The 17,336-nt window shown below is 36.7% G+C and overlaps 1 protein-coding gene across 1 annotated transcript in view; it reads left to right on the top strand.

Annotated features, from left to right (window-relative positions):
- Positions 1-1,927: 1,927 nt before the first annotated feature.
- Positions 1,928-17,336, top strand: part of LOC145249688 (uncharacterized) — a 796,056-nt gene continuing 780,647 nt past the window's right edge. Inside the window, exon 1 of the mRNA XM_080111486.1 lies at positions 1,928-2,107. Within this exon, the coding sequence (XP_079967612.1) occupies positions 1,943-2,107 (165 nt within the window). The 5' untranslated portion in view covers positions 1,928-1,942. The remainder of the gene's footprint in view (positions 2,108-17,336) is intronic.

Below are 17,336 nucleotides of genomic sequence, written 5' to 3' on the forward strand. Positions count from 1 at the left end.
ATATTTGAAATTTTACATAAAGGGTATTCAGAATTTAGGTTAGGTACCTTGGACATGGATCTAACTTAATAACTTTATTTGAGCACAAAACAATACATTTTAAGGGTCATAATAGGGGTCAAAGTTAAAAAAATTGGCCTTTTTTTTTTTTGTTTTTTTTTGCTCAACATACACCTCCAAATACCCGGGCAACGCCGGGCTGAAATGCTAGTAAATTTATAAAAGTGAAAGTGTCTGTGTTTCTGTCTGTCTGTGTACATTTTCCTTCGCAATAACTCTGTAAATGTTTAGTCTACAGACTCGAAATTTGATATACAGGATACTGAGATTTGGGAACATCTTTGTGATCGGTTTTCGGTCACAAATTTGGCTTGTAAGGGGTCAAAGTTCAACGGTATGATCTTTGAGAACTCTACCAAACTCCTTCGACAATTTTGGGGTCTAAGCACTTGAAATTTTAGATATAGGTTACTTGGACATGGATCTAAGTTAATAACTTGATTTAAGCCCCAAACAACAAATTTTAAGGGGTTATAATAGGGGTCAAATTTTAAAAAAATTTTCCTTTTTTTTTTCCTTGTGGTCAATTGGTCTTACCAAATTCTAGGACAAGAATCCATCTAGTCTGGTAGAATATTCAGTTTTGTGCTGTTACTTGAGATAAAACCACTTGAAGAAGGTACATCATTCCTCAGAAAAGTCAGTGTTGTTTAGCTATACCGAGTCCTGACAAACCCCTGTACAAAGATACCTTAGAAACTGAAAAAAGTGGTTGCTGGAATACAAAAGGTTAGTCACCTTGTCAAGAAGCACCAAATTAAATTCCACCCCCCTCAAAAAAAAAAAAAAAATGAAAGCAATGTTGCATTTTGTGCATTGTTTTCTGCCTTAGAAATGGCAACAGTTTATTTGTAAAAGTGACTTTTGAATTTTGTTTTTCCTTTGTGATAATATTTTTGTAAGAATAAACATTTGTAATATTTAATTGTTTTTACTCCATTTACCTCAAAACTTGGTAAAAATACAAAATAGTTACGACACGAGAACTCGTAAACCAATATAAAAAAAAATGTAATTTGGGTTTGTATGACAATCCACAAAGGTACGAAAAAGTTGTCAGAAAAACAAAAACAAACAAATAAACAAAGAAAAAATATCTACCATGTCTCTTTACATCTTTGAAGTCTCGATAACCACTTCAATTAAGAAGTAAAACAAAATGGTAGGAAAAACCCAATGAATGTTACCATGGCATTTATTGGGTGGGTTTTTACAACAACTTTTATTTCTTACTTTGAAGTCTTTGTCGAGACTTCACAAAAATTGCGGCCAATTTTTCTTGTTCTTCGGTAGCGCTCAACAATACTACTTGTTTTCGAATCAAATAAACATTTTACATTAAATAAAAACACTAAAAAATTATCCAGTTAGGTAGAAAAGTAACTTATCTTGCCTTTGATAATATTTATTTGTTATACATTTGTTTCTTTGACAACATTTTCGTACCTCTGTGGATTGCAATACAAACCCCGCATTAGAATGAAATTTCTCCCTGAACACGTGTGGAAATGACTTGTAACAGTTTTAAACGGTAAAAATATAGCGTAACAATTTGCTGCTACGCCGTAGCAACACTCGAGAACTCATAAACCAAATAAAATGGCAGAATCAACATTATTTTAACGCGTTTAAACGATTTGTTCGAAATTGTAAACTGTATGAAAAGGCTTACAAACCATCTTCATAGATTAAAACTATGAGGATTTGGATTTTCATTCCAATGAGTTTTTGATAAATTATGTGTGTTTTTTTTTTGTTTTTGTTTATGAGTTTTCGAGTTTTAACCCAAACTTGTGTTAGAAGACAGTTCAGTTAAAATTTTATTTGATTAAAATTCTGGATAAACTTAAAAAATAACAAAAACAATTTATTCTAATCGGAAATGTCTTTGATATACTGCAAGGATTCAGGTTACTCAATTCTGATTTCGATTCATACAAGATCGCGATTCAGTCAGTTGAGGGACCAAAAGTTGAGGGGGACATTTTTAGTTTGGACACCGGAAAGTTTTCACCGTGGTTTTGAGGACACATGCTTGTTGTTATTTGTAAGTACAGGTTTACTTAATAATTACAGATTTTCATTTTCCCCTTAATTATTGAGAACGATACATTTGTTTTTCTAGATGTTCGCTAATATAAGATATCAATTAAACGTGTTAATATTGTAGTTTTACAAATATAGATTTTCACGTGTTTCTGTGTACTTTTCACCGGTATATATTTTTTTCGCGATTATTTGGAGGATGATTAAAATTGTTGTTTTCAAATATATAATGGTTTTCTTTTTTGTAAATATTAATACTTTAAATGATACAATCTTTTCTTTTTCTCTGTATTTTTTTTTTAATTTTCTTCTTTTATTTGTATAGATTTAATTCATATCAACTCTTGTTTCTCAAGGTTATGTAGCTTTTTACTTTTTTGTTTAATATTTATTGAGTATATTTTTAAAGGTTACTTTTTTCATAAATGTTCAAATTTAGAGAATTGTCATCATTTTTATAAATGATATAAGAACAAAATGGGTTTGTATTACTGTACACATAGATTCGAAAAAGTTGTCAAAAAACAAATATATAACAAATAAATGTTAAAAGGCAAGATAAGTTACTTTTCTACCTAACTGGATATATTTTTAGTGTTTTTATTCAATTTAACATGTTTATTCAGCTCGAAAAACATACAGTGTTTACCGCCGCGTCGCCGCGATGTATTGGAAAATTCAAGATGGCGCCGCCTCACGCCTCACTCCCTCTTTTACACGGTAAGTTTGGAAAAAGGTGTTAAAAATAAAAAAAACAAACAAACAAAATACTATTAAAACCCCGCCGAATATATGTCAACCTATGTCACGGTAACATATATTAAGCGGGGTTTTAACAGTATTTTATCCAGTTTTTTTATTTATAACACTTTTTCCCAAACTTACCGTGTTAAAGAGAGAGTCAGACGCCATCTTGAATTTTCTAATAAACACTGTATGGTTTTCGAGCTGAATAAACATGTTACATTGAATAAAAACACGCAAAATATATCCAGTTTGGTAGAAAAGTAACTTATTTTGCCTTTGATAACATTTATTTGTTATACATTTGTTTTTTGACAACTTTTTCGAATCTATGTGTACAGTAATACAAACCCAACAAAATAGATAACAAACTCCTTCCTCGTATTTAAAACGGGTTGTTGAAAAAATAAGGAAAGAAAGCACCAATGCTAAAAGGTGGAGATCCGAGAGAGGGCCGGTTTTACCTTAAGTCGTCATCGACTCTGCCATTTTACATCTATGGGGGGTGATTAGCATATATATATACTGGGGGGAGGGGGTTGACCGTTGGATATACAGGGTTTCCCCCCAAAAAACTGACAGATTTTAAATTTGTTTAACTTCCTCAATATTTAAGGTATGCTTACTAATTTTCATATGTAGGTAGATGAGCCTCTCTGTGATTTGATAAGACATAGTAAAATATCATAGACTGCTTATTCTAATTTTATTTACTTAATTTAGGGTATGTTTTTCACAAGGTCTAATTTTAGTTATGAAAAATGATGTTACTCAAATGTCACCCATTTTCAATTTCACACTCTTGTGCTCTCAGCAGGGCATTGTTCAGCACATCACTAAATGTTTTAGGACTTATGGCCCTAATTTCCTCCTCTATATTGTTTTTAATGGCATTTATTGTGGCTGGTTTGTTTGCATATACCTGCTCTTTGAGGTAACCCCAAAGGAAGAAATCTACACATGTGCGATCTGGCAAGCGAGGTAGCCAATTTATCTCACAACCACGAGAAATTATTTGGTTGGCGAATATATCCTGGAGCAGATTTAATGTTTCTCGTGTCGTATGCCCCATTGCGCCGTCCTGCTGGAACCACATTGACCGAGAGACCCCAATTTGACTTGATCTCCTTCTTACTGATGTGGATGGATCCTCGGCCACACTCTCTGCTAATCTTTGACGATTCTCATCATTTCTTGCTGTACAGGGTCTACCAGATTTAGGGAGGTCACATACAGACCCTTGCTTATGAAATCGAGCCAAAATAACTTTTATTGTATTGGGAGTAAGTAAATTTCTTGTGTTGAAGTTTTGTCAAAATTCTCTTTGAATGTCTGATATTGACTCATTCAACCGAAAATACGACTCTACGATAAATATCTGCTACTCGGTAGTGTAATGACTCATGATGACCTTGGAAGGGTTACTCTAGATGATCTGAAAAAATAAAAGAAAAATATAAAAAATTAAGAAAGTTATGAATTTTTTTAGTCATCAACTTCTTTTGGGACACTCTGTATACTGAACGTGCCTTGGGCCAGTAGAGAGGTTAGTAGGTTGTTGGTGCACACCACTTCATTTCATAGAGTTCTGAGGGGTGCTGATATCGTCCATGTTCTGCAGTATTTTCTGCTTGCCTTATAGCTTCTTACATTGCAACTATTCATATTATGTGACTCGGTAGGGTACTAGCAGTATCTTGGGGAGCATTTCATTTGTTACCAGTTAGTTGCCGATGTGCATGTACCATACCGAGTCTGAGCGTGATCATGAGATACGTTGCAGACGGGAGCCTTTGCGTGATGCGGGTGTCATTGGTTCCTTTTGAGCTTGTCCAACAACTAACCAGAGAGTCGACAATCATCTGTCATCATCTATGTGTTAACTGACTCCAGAGTTGGGATCGCGAAATAACAATTATTTCGCAATCCTTTATACCGGCCCCCTCTTGAAGCATCCAGTCCATTCTCGAGTTGGGACTAAATTTTCGACAGGGTTTCTAATACAATTTTTGTTGTAGCGATTATTTCAAGCGTGTTCTTAGGATTACAAGATATTGTAACTCTAAATGGTTTCTCATTTAATAATATTCAACAAAAACATAGTAAAACAATATCGCCTGTTTCATCATATTATATTCAGGCCACTAAACTGCAGTTTTACCCATTATTATTTAGAAACCCATTCTTAACCTGATTGTGTGCGTCGGGGGGCTTTATTAACGATTCTGATTATCTTAGTTTACTCACCTTGTATTGTCGAAGAAGCTTATTCCAACAGTGAAAAGGGATTACACAAGTGGTGATGTAAGCTTCTGGGGTTGCAAAGGAACGCCCTTACCCTACTTTGTTACTTGACCCTCAAGAGTCAAGTAACAAAGTAGGATAAGGAGGCTGAAACGGAGAGCAACTGGTAACAAGCGTTGTGCTGTCTACTCCAGAAGGGTTGCAGTAACCTATCGCCAATAATCAACTCTAATCCTTTGACTGATCCAAGGCAGTTTTTCATAACAAAAGAAACATGCCTCCCACCCCTCCTCCTAGTCTATATATTCATTGTCGTTTTTGCAATCAGTTTGGATTTTTCCCCCCTGATTCTGACGCCCCTAATATAAGTAATCATCCTTTATTATTCCCCAACGAAAAACAAAGAAAAAAAAAGGGGGGGGGGAGAAAGCTAAATGAAACTATAAGGCACAAAAATATTTGATCAGAGAACCACTGATACAATATCTTATTAGCCATAGTCCAGCCATGAACAATGCAGGAAGCAAATTGGGTCTACCCCGGCGTTTTTTTTTGGGGGGGTGCACATGCTGGGCAATACCACTTTTATCTGGTGGGAGGTTCAAAGTCAATGCTAATGCATCGGAAATGGAACCATTTATCCCATGAATCACAGCCGATCATGTTCTCATTTTGTTGCAGGAAGTTGCATGGGGGACACAACAAAATCTGCTCCTCTGCAATAGAGGGTGTACCCGAATACTCTTCTCTTTCCGCTGCAACACAAGGGGCATCAGGAGTCCAAGATAGTTCCAAGGGGTACAGATGTTTCAGAGAATGTACCTTCTCAATCCCATCACCCTTCTGAACACGTACTGCTCTAATGACAATCGCCTGGGATCAGTTTGATAATTGTTCTTAATGATCTGGGTTTAAGGGGCTCTTAACCAGAACTATATCATCCAGATGGAAGCAATTTTTTTTGTCTGGAGTCGGGACTGTCCAGGAATTTTTTTTCCTAACTCCAAAAAGTATCCCTTATACCATAGTTTGTGGAATTCCATTAAACACTGGTTCTTAAATTCCAAGGTCTGGATTAGCTCCTCTGTTTGGGTCGCACCAAGGTAGTCCAATCATCTCTATTCAGTCGTAACAATAGCCCAGAGTTCTAGTTGGGCTTAAGAAATAGATTAGGGGTAATTGCAATAACATTTTTGTCAGCTGATACTTGGCAAGTATGATTATTTGGTTATTAATTGATCTCTGAATGTCAGACAACACTGTCAGGAGGGTAAAGTAATCCAGTTTGCCCCTGCCAAGAACCTTATAGAGGCAGTTCTTTATGGTCTTAATACATCACTCCTATGTTCCTCCATACCAAGGAGAGAACTGGGGGATGGTTTTCAGTTCTAACCCACAAGGACCATATTTTTTTGATGATCCTTAAGAAGAGAGAGAGGACTGAAAAACTTTCCACAATTTTTGCATTATCGCTAGAGATGGTTTCGGGAACAGCATATTGATTAGTGAAGCAAACCAGGGTTTGAAAGAAAGAAGGCACACTCATATCTGGAACCACTTCAATATTTATTGCTCTGATGTTCAGGCATGTGAAGAGGAACAAGTGCATTTTTGTATCTTGTTTCCTGGCACTCACTCAAGCATGGCCAGTGAAATCAATCTCTGCGTTAAGGGACCCTGAAATCTGTATGGGGTGATGGAAGGGCAGCAGGAGCATTCAGTGTTACTGGTGTTGAATTATATTGCTTACATCTGGCACAAGTAGCCAGAACCTTATTCACAGTCTGCTTCCTTGAGGGACCCAGTAACCACTTTGCCTCAATTCCACTAGAGTTGACCTAGTTCCAAGGTGGCAATCCCTTCTATGGCAATCCAAAATAATGTTTGGTCATAGGATGATGTTTCCCTATCAGAATAGGGGTTCTAACCTCATACATAAGGTGTGAAGATTGATCAATTCTTCCTCTAGATCAAATCAACCCAATCAGGGTTCAAAAAAAGATTCAAATCATGAACTCTAACTGATCAGCTCCTTTAGGTACTCAATCTCTGCCAGAAATTCTTGCTGTTGCTGTGTCCTCATTAAGTAGATCACAGCCTTAGAGCTGTAGTCATATAGTCGATTGAGTCAGATGACTATAAACTTAAACACCAGAGCAGTAACATTCAGCATATGAGAGAATGAGGAAAACCTCTGAAAAGGTACGACTGAAGGGTGCTCTTGATTCTGTATTATGGAGCAATTTGCTGGCATGCTGATATATCTGACTCCAGCAAGGTAGATCCTGTTTCAGTCATTGAGAGATCCCTTTGCACAACCATGAAGGGCTAGAACTCCAAAATTTGGAGTTAGATCGAAATTTCCTTATTTCCTCTTGTTATTAAATCAGCTGGGTTGTGTGTAGTGTCTACGTACTTGAAGAGAGTCACTAAGCCATAGTGAGATTCCAACGCAAGATTTGTCCGTAGAATATCCTTGAGCCTGTTTTTCACAAAAATATGTTTACTAGCCATGTTCTGCAATAGAAGTCAGGATAACACTACCTGGGCATCCCTGGCCGCACAAAGTTTGTATGAACAAATACCTCACGATTGTCGAGGATTGTAGGGAAACACTTAAGAGCAAGGAAAACAGCTAACAATTCCAAAACAGCCAAAGTTTTGTTCCTTTTGGTGCAATCTTAGTCTTTGTGAACAGTAAGGAAGACCGACCACTTAGCACGATGTACACAGCAAACCCATATGCGTCGCAAAAAAGATACATATCTCCTGGCAGCCCCACCACAAAGGCCCTTTGGGAAAACATAGGTCACTCAATTCTGAGATTCGTGGCAAGCTCTTTCCAATCACTCAGAATTGTAGGTTGGGGAGGATCAGTGAAACCCAAACCATTCTTCCACATCTGATCTGATAAACACACGGCTGCGAATAGTAATTGGCAGATAGAGAAGCAAAGGATCAAAAATCTTAGCGGCCTCTGAAAGAACACCTCTGTTGTTGACACATCGTGATTACGTTTCACAGGGGACACGTACAACTCTTTTGAATGCCCCAGTACACACTCCCATTCTTTCTCATGGCCACTAAGGGTACCATCTTCCACCATCCTGGTGCGAAGCGCCTGACAGTTGGAGTTGCACGACTGGATGACAAACGTTCTCTAAGATAATATAACTTGGTGAGTTCCGTTGGGTCTGCCACGGATGCCACAATATTGCGCACATAAAACGATCCTCTATCATTCAGCAGCAAGCATCCTACAGGTATTTGGTCACATGTAATTTCAAGATACACTTCAATATAAATGGGCTAGATGTAAACTTAAATATCATCATGATATACGAGAAGCAGCACAAACGATTTCTTTCCCTTAGAAAGCAGTAAAATCGGTTCTTGTCAGCCGCCAGCTTAAGCTGAATCATCAGAAATGCTTGACTGATGTCCGCTAGCAACACATAGTTGTTGGCTCTAATTGCTAACAGTAATTTTAAAATGTCCTCAGTTAGATTAACTCCAGAATACACTGCTTCATTTAGTGACAACCTGCCTCCTGTTTTCAAACTGCAGTTAAAGACTAGTCTGATTTTAGTTGTTAAAAATCGGACGATGTGGTATCCACACATATTTGTCAAACTCCTGAGGAGAGACAAAAATTTCTTCAATTATAACATACTGATGTTGTTGATAGAAAACCTTTAAATATTCGCTATATCTCTTTTAGTCAAGTTATCCACCACCCAGTCTAAAACATGCAGTGAAATTACATGGTTAGAAGGGACTCTGGCTAATCTGTTGTAATGCCAGGGAATCTCCACATAATAGCTTTCATCTCATAGCTATACAGTTTTCTTAAAGCGCTTCATCTGTTCCTGATCATTATGGGAAAATGTACCAGAGACTCCAAGGAAAACATCTGATTTAAGCCTTTGTACAGCACTGTCAGAGAAGCGCTCTGCCAAGGGATCAAGGTACATCGATTGGGCTTTCGGAACAAAACATAAATAGGAGGCATCAACCTGGGGAGTATGTTCCATCATGGAATTAAATGAGAAGTGAGTCTCCTCATAGGAGGGCATATCCTTTGAAAAAAAAAAGGAGTTCACTGCTTCGAATGGGACCAACTCAGATGAAACCAAAAGGGCCCAACCCTTAAAACAGGGCATTAGCTTTAACAAGTGTTGAATCAAGATAATCCAATTATTCTCTTGATTGATATCAAGTCTGGTCTGATCTCAAACCGACTAGCCAAAGAACAGTTTGCATCCCTAAAAGCATGCAACAAAAACTTGGGCAATCGAACTGACAAATCCATACCATCGGTCACCAAGATAGAAGATGTTACACTCTTTCCCGAACCCAAATCAATTCCTAGGACTACCTCTTTGAATCCACGGTGACACTCACCAAGAAAGGTTGGCAGTTTAAGCCAATGGTCTCAATCAAACACAAACCTCCCAGTACATCTGCTGACAAGTATGAACACCCACTACCATTGTCTAATAGGACATTAACTGACACAGTCCTCATTCCACAGAAGAAAATAACTTATAAGATAGGAAGCAAAGTGCGTGAATTGTTTGCATCCACATGAAAGGAAGTAGTAGTTGGATCAACTTACGACACATGTGTGTGCCTTTATTTATATCACTGCCATGACAGTTGCTATCCATGGATGGAAGGGTCCTGGATATAACCTTAAACTATATCCGATGGTGAGGCCCCAGCTTGCGGGCTTTGGAGAGTGTGAAGCCACCCTTTAATTGCCATTGCTCCCAGGTCCACTCTGACCCGGAGTGGTAGTACCTGTTAGGGTCCCAATTAAGGGGTTAAATAGAAACAGAATTGAAAAAAAAAAAAATATTCTATTAAAAAATTTTTCTTTAAAATAACTGGATTCGGCATTAAATAAACTGAAAAGGGTTGATATGCCGTAAAACTAAAACAACCAACATACATGGAAGAAAACAAGCCTTGACACGTTTTTTAAAGTCAAGTACAGGTTAAGTATAAGTTTAGTTTAGGGATCATTTTTTAGGCATTTAAGTTCATAACTTAAGCTAGTGTGTGATAGTGCTAATTAGGCTCCGTTTGATTAATTCTGTGGTGGTTAATTGGACCACTTTTTGGAAAGGAAGTCCGTTTTCGCGTCGTATTTTTCACAAGTCACGTAAGTGTATCAAACTAAAACTATGTTTAAAAACCTTAATTTGTACCGTCATGCCTTCATAAGCACTTGTAGCCATGTCGGCAAAAGTGTTTGCCTGTAACTTTTTCCCTTCTTTTCCTCTCACCACACCTCATTTTTTATTTTTGTGGTTGCACGGGCACTCACTGCTATTTTGATTGAAAGAAATGTTTTTTGGATTCATTTTTTTGGGGGGGAGGGGGGTTCCAGCGCATGGGCAACAAAAAGTGCTCAATATCTGGAGAATATCATTTCTTCGTATCTCTTCTGCCTAAATACGGTGGTGCTAAAATCAAATTCCGCACTTGACATCTATTCAAAAACAGCAAATTTGATTCGCCTTTTCTTCCTCTATAATTTTACCTGTTCATATTTGACTTAATTGAAATATTCTAGTGTTTACGTCAATTTAAAAAAATAACTTCAAATTGAGGAGGTAAAAAGAAACTCCGCAGCAACAAATGAGCTTAAAACCAGCTTAAATATCCATCTTTTAGGCAAAAAAATATCTCTAATCGTAATTGCTGTTGTTCCAGGTTATACAACATAACATTTAATCCATATACCTTTCTCTTAGTGATCGTCAGGAGTTCGTTAATCTCCACCCTTTTCGTTTATCCAATCAAGAAATCAGCTGCAGATTGAAATGTGATGAGAAAACAGTACAACTGTTGATGTGAACACTAGGATACTTCAATTAAAATTCAAATATGAATAGATAAAATTATAGAGGAATAAAAGACGAATTAAATGAGGTATAGTTTGTTTATACAGTTACATTCAGTTTAGCTTAAATTTGTTTTTTTGAAAAAAACTGACAAGTGCATATTTTTTTTTTTTTTTGATGCCACTGTATCTGGTGGGGAGGTTGTCACATACTTCTTTTTTGGGTCGATTCCGTTCTTTTATCTTTGAAATTGTAGGATTTGCCAATGCCAGTTAACTGGCAGAAACCCACCCTAAAGGAAAAAGAAATTCGACAAAAGAAAAAAAAAGTAAAGAGATTAAAAGCAAGTTTTACGTTTTACTTTAAATTTAATTATCAATGATGTTTGAGATTTTTTTTTTTTGATAAAATGATTTAATTTTTAAACATTTTCAGAACCTTGTAAATTCAATGCATCTTTTTTAAGGTTACCTAAGCAAAATATGAAAAGTTTCCAGTAAAATAAATCTACATCAAATTTTGATGTTATTATGATCTAGAGATTATATTTTTATTAATAGTTTAAAAATGTATTATTAGAAACAACAATGAAAAATTAAATTAAAAAATAAATATTACAATCGTGTTTGGAATTGGAAATTTGGCTAATCTTTTTAAATTTCATTGTTCCAACAACTAATATATATATATATAGCCCTGGTTTTTTCACTGGAAGTCGACCATTTATTAAATCGCCTGACGAGGCCCTCTGCTTTTAACCGACAATTTGTCTGAAACATTAGTATGTCCAATGTTATTGAGCCCTCTTAATAGCCTCGTTAAATTCATTAGTTATCACTCTTAAGTACCTTTTTGCTGCGTTCTTTCATCACAGAAAGCAAAATAAATTTTGCAATTTTAGATGAAAATATCGGAAAAAGTTTAAATTGTACGTATCCGTTATGGAACGAAGTTCTCCGAAAAAAAAAAAAAAATCACTTATTTTCATCAAGTAGTTTTTTTTTTTTTTTTTTTTTTTTTTTTTTTTTTTTTTACAGCGAAAAACAATTTGTTATGATACCGAGCAAAATGTTCGATTTTTAGGAAGGAAAGCTAGTATTAAAGATGGGAAGGCGTGTCAGTGCTGTAACTGGAGTTATCTCCCTTTGGCATTTCTAAAATTCAAACAAAATGTTTTTAATCCAAGATGGCTGTCTTCAACGCGCTCTCATAAATACGTGTTTTTCCGCTGTAAAAAAAAAACAAAAAAAAAACTACTTGATGAAATTAAGTGAATTTTTTTTTTCGAAGAACTTCGTTGTATATAACGGATACATACAATTTAAACTTTTTTTTCGGTATTTTCATTTTTTATGTCTTGACTAAACTGTACAAGTACCGCAATTTTAAATAACATTTTTTTCATAAAAAGAAAAAATATGTGATAAAAGATTTCCTTCAAGTTTCACGCTTTTGGTTATTTCTCACTGGCAATGTCGAATTCATTTGACAGCGCTTTAAATGAAATTTAGAAATCATTCATTTTCATAAACTTTCTATATTTATTAAATTATACAACAAAAGAGTTATTCCCCTTGTATTTTATGAATTGCGTCCCTTGATTTCTTTCTTTCAACATAAGAGTTGCGTCCCTTGATTTCTTTTTGAAACCCATTCCACCTTCACCCTTCTCCTCTTTTCATTTCTCTTCCAGTTTAGTTAGCGACACCAAGTTACTGGGCGAATCACTCAATCATAACTTTCAATTTTAATTTAAAAAGACTTTAAAATTAAATGTATTTAAAAATGTTGCATTGAATTTAATTCCTTACGAACCTAGATTTGTTTCCAACCCTTTTTTGGAGAAAAAAATAAAAAAAAGATTTTTCAGTTTATAAAAAAGATGAAGATAAAAATAGTGGGGCGATACCATAGCTCAGTTGGTGATGACGTTGCTTTTTGAAGTTTCATAGTTCAAATAAGAAGATGGAGTCTTTTTAAACTGGTATCAGAATCATATTCCTATTACAAAAAATATATATAATATATTTTCTTCTTAAAACCTATTGTCCTTTATTCGTTCGACATTTTCTAGCAGGTAGTAGGGCAGTAGGGGGCTAATTGTCCAGAGATAGTTTTAAAAGTTGCCTCCTATTAAAAACAGCCCAATCTTCATGGGACGTGTCGTATCGATAATTATAAAATAATAATTATAAAATTTCGTCTGTATGAATTGCAGTCTCGGTATGCCTTATTCCAGTTCTGTTGGGTACACTTATACTCTTAGAAGAGATTTTTTTTTTAATTCAACTTTCACACTAAACAAGGCACAGTGCCACTTTGAAGTAGGGGGCTACTATCGGGGACATAAGTTGCAGGGGTATTATGAAGAGAGATGAGTAGCAAGATGTCTGTTGACATTACACTTGAACTTCTGCATATCAGTAAAGTTGGGAAAGCAGAATCCCGGAAGGGAGTTCCAAAGTTCTGGGGAAGAAACTATTGAAGTAGAAGGCCTTCTTACATCTAGAGATCTCTACTGTGAAGGGGTGGGATTTAGCTGCTTGTTGGGTTTTTCGGGGGGGTATTTACATCGAGGCGGTACAGGTGCTTGTAGTTCGTCAGAGCATTCACCATTAAAGTATTTGTAGAACAGGCGGAGGGATGCAACATTTCATCGATGGGACAGAGGCTGATGACAGTTCAGGACCTATCAGGTTGGTGACTCTCTTCTGAACCCTGTCCAGGAGTGAGAGACAAGTAGCAGATGCACCAGCCCAAATGTGACAAGAGTACTCCATACATGGGTGAATAGTGGCCTTATAGAGGTACAGGATACTTTCAGGCGTAAGTAGTTTTCTAGCATGGTAGAGAGAGCCCACCTTCTTCGCAGCAGCTTTGGCAATGCTCTCAATGTATCTATTCCAGTTCATGTTCCCTGCAAACGTTAGGCCGAGGAGTTTAATTGCTATTGGTGGCAGAGAAGGTTTCTTGTAATTATTAAAGGAAAGAAGCTTAGTCTTGACAGCATTGAATGTTACCATCCATTTTCGTCCCCATTCCACTGCGGACTTGAGGTCATTCTCTAGTGATTCTGCCATTTCCTTAGATACGTGTTCATTTGTTTTCCCCTTGTGCTTGTTATAGAGAGTAGTGTCATCAGCAAATATACCCATCTTTTTTTTTCTTTTTTTTTTACATAGACGTCATCACTTATCAAGGCCTGGAAGCCACACGGGGATAAGGGATATTGCGTGTACAATAATCAATGGGATAGTATCGTAGTAAGCGTTAGTATTGGAGATTCGATAAAGTTTCTTAAGGGGTCGATTCATCAGGAATTTGTTTATGTTGAACTTGAAGACATCCAAGTTGTAGTCAGGTGGGAAACAAGCAAACGGAAGAGAGTTCCACAGGCATACACTTCTAAGAAAGAAGCTTTGTTCATGGAATCTACGTTTTGATTTAGGCATAGATAAAGAGTGGGGAAAATTACTGACAGTAGTTTCAGCTAGACAGGTGTTTTTTGTGAAAGATTGGCGAAGGGGGACCAGAGATTGGAGCTCAGACGAGCACTTGCCATGGAAATAATGATAAAACAAAGACAGGCTCACAACGTCTCTTCTGTGGGAGAGAGTTTGCAGGGAAGAGAAAAGAGCATCCCCCACTAAGCCACAAAGTCTATTTTGTACTCTGTCAAGACAGGATAGGCTGTTTTTAGCAGCTCCAGCCCCGATGTGGCAGCAGTATTTCATCCTTGGACGTACTTGGCTTTTATACAGATAGAGAATTGCATCAGTAGTGAGATATCTTCTGGAGCGATAGAAGGCTACCACCATTTTTCCAGCGACCTGAGCAACGGACTTGATGTATATGTTCCATTTCAGATTAAAAACAAAATAATTTTATCAGGGAGGTCATTTATGAATATCAGGAATAATAAAGATCCAAGGATAGACCCCTGAGGTACTCCCATATTTATATCATATTGTTTAGATGTACGACCGTCGAGGACAACCTGGATTTAATTACATTATGCATTCTTCCAGTGATACCATATGATCTAATTTTCGTTAAAAGACCATTGTGCCATACCCTGTCAAAAGCCTTAGATATATCTAGGACTACCGTTCTACCCTCACCTGTTTTGTCTAGTGAATGGTATATATGTTTCTGATGCGGGTGGAATAGTAGTGTAGCCTGGACTGCTTTGATAAGTCAATTAATCTAGAAGGACAACTGATATAATATTTGCAGTAATGTACACATCTGTTACATATCACACATTTTATCCCTGAACAGTCATCACATATTTGGTGGAGAGAGTGGGTTGCTTTTTTCATAATGTAAGATCTATTTTTTTTTTTTTAATATATGAAAATTAAGCTGATACTTTTATGAGCAAGGGCAGACTACTTTTTTTTTTTAACGTATAAACATGGCTTTTTTGTTTATGAACAACTCCCTCCTCGTTTAGTACATATTTGAAATCAAGGTGTGCTTCCCTCCTTCTGCAGCACAAACTTCGATTGATAATGTAATACGTTTAGATTTTAGGATTCATTTTTGTTCTACATTATTATTATTTTTTTAGACAAGCAGAAGCAACAGGTAGTATGACACATCTGTTAGTTTTCGAGGTAAGATTGAAGTTTAGTATCTGTTTTAATACTACACTTTATCTGTTTTTTTCTCAATCAACAAATTCTTCTAGATTAATGTAATTTTTGTGTTTGTCCTAATTCAGTGGTCCTGGACTTGAGCTGGGGCCTCACCACTGGTGAGACCTCAGCTTGTGGGCTTTGAGGAGTGTGGAGCCACCCTTTAATTACCATTGCTCCCAGGTCCACTCTGACCCGGAGTGATAGTACCTGTTAAGGTCCCAACTATGGGTTAAATAGAAACCGACTTGAAAACAACAAATATGTTCTATTAAAATAATTTTCTTCAAAATATTTCAGATAAGATATGAACTTGTGAAATTTTAACAATAGTTATTAGAAATGATTTGATATTTCTCAAATTTCAGTTTCTTTGGATTATTTTTACTGGTTTTAGGTGGGCACAATATCGATGCAACCTCCATTTAAAAATTTAATATTTCAAATTTGCATAGAATTTGATTAGATACAAATTAAGATTCCCTGAATTTCACAAATGATACAAAACTCAGCATTGGTGAGCATAATTGAATGTCTACTTAGTAATCGGCGTTTCCATGTTGAGATACATGGCAAAAAGAGTAGATGGTTTATCCAAAACAATGGCCTCCCACAAGGTTCAGTTTTGGCTCCAACCCTATTCAATATCTACACTAACAACCAACCACAATACCCAAATATACAAATATATATATATATGCAGATGACCTATGCATTGCCACCCAGACAAATAGTTTTGACATCATAGAAGGAAAGACTCTCTGATGCCCTAGCCACTCTCTCTAGGTACTACAAAAAGTGGTACTTAAATGCAAACCCAAACAAAACCCAGGTTTGCGCCTTTCATCTTAATAATCACCAAGCAAATCGGAGACTAAGAGTCATGGGTAACTCTGGACAGAACACTCTCTTTTAGAAAACACATTACCAAATTGAAAGGCAAGCTGTCATCACGAAACAGCCTTCTCAGTAAGCTTGCCACCAGCAATTGGGGTGCCGACCCCAAAGCGCTGAGGCAAACAGCTCTCGCACTGTGCCATTCCACAGCGGAGTATTGTGCCCCAGTATGGGCAAGATCATGCCATGCCCATAAAATTGATGTAGAGCTGAACAAGGCATACCGGACCATAACTGGTGCCCTAAGACCAACTCCCTTACCTGCTCTATACTGCCTAACTGATATTCCACCACCACATATCAGGCGAGAAGTCATCACTATAATAGAACGGTACAAACAGCTTAACGACCACCGACACTCACTGTTTGGCTACCAATCAGTTAGACAAAGACTAAAATATCGCAGTAGCTTCATCAATATAGAGGAAATCGATCCCAGGCAAGCTGCTAACTATAGGATGGAACGATGGCGAGACTATAACAATAGGAATAAAAATGAAGCCCTACCATACCCAAAATAAACACTCCCCTAGGGTTCAAACCTTGGTAGAAAAAACTGGGTGACTCTAAATAGAGCCAGAGCCAAAGTAGGCAAAACAATAGACAATCTCCACAAGTGGGGCCTAGACACCTCACCTTTATGTCCATGTGGAGAGGTACAAACGATGCACCACCTTAGAGAATGCCGATTGGGTCCTCATTGCTCAAACCAAGATCTTAAGGAGGCAAACAGCACCTCCATGCGATGGGTTAATTTCTATTGCGATAAGATATGATGATGACTTTTTGCTGAAGATCTCTTTTTAGACATTTTATAGAATTAAAATTATTGAAATAAAGATTCTAGACATAA

The sequence above is a fragment of the Euprymna scolopes genome, chromosome 28, assembly GCF_053919585.1.
Source record: "Euprymna scolopes isolate OS-2025 chromosome 28, ASM5391958v1, whole genome shotgun sequence".
NCBI lineage: Eukaryota > Metazoa > Mollusca > Cephalopoda > Sepiida > Sepiolidae > Euprymna > Euprymna scolopes.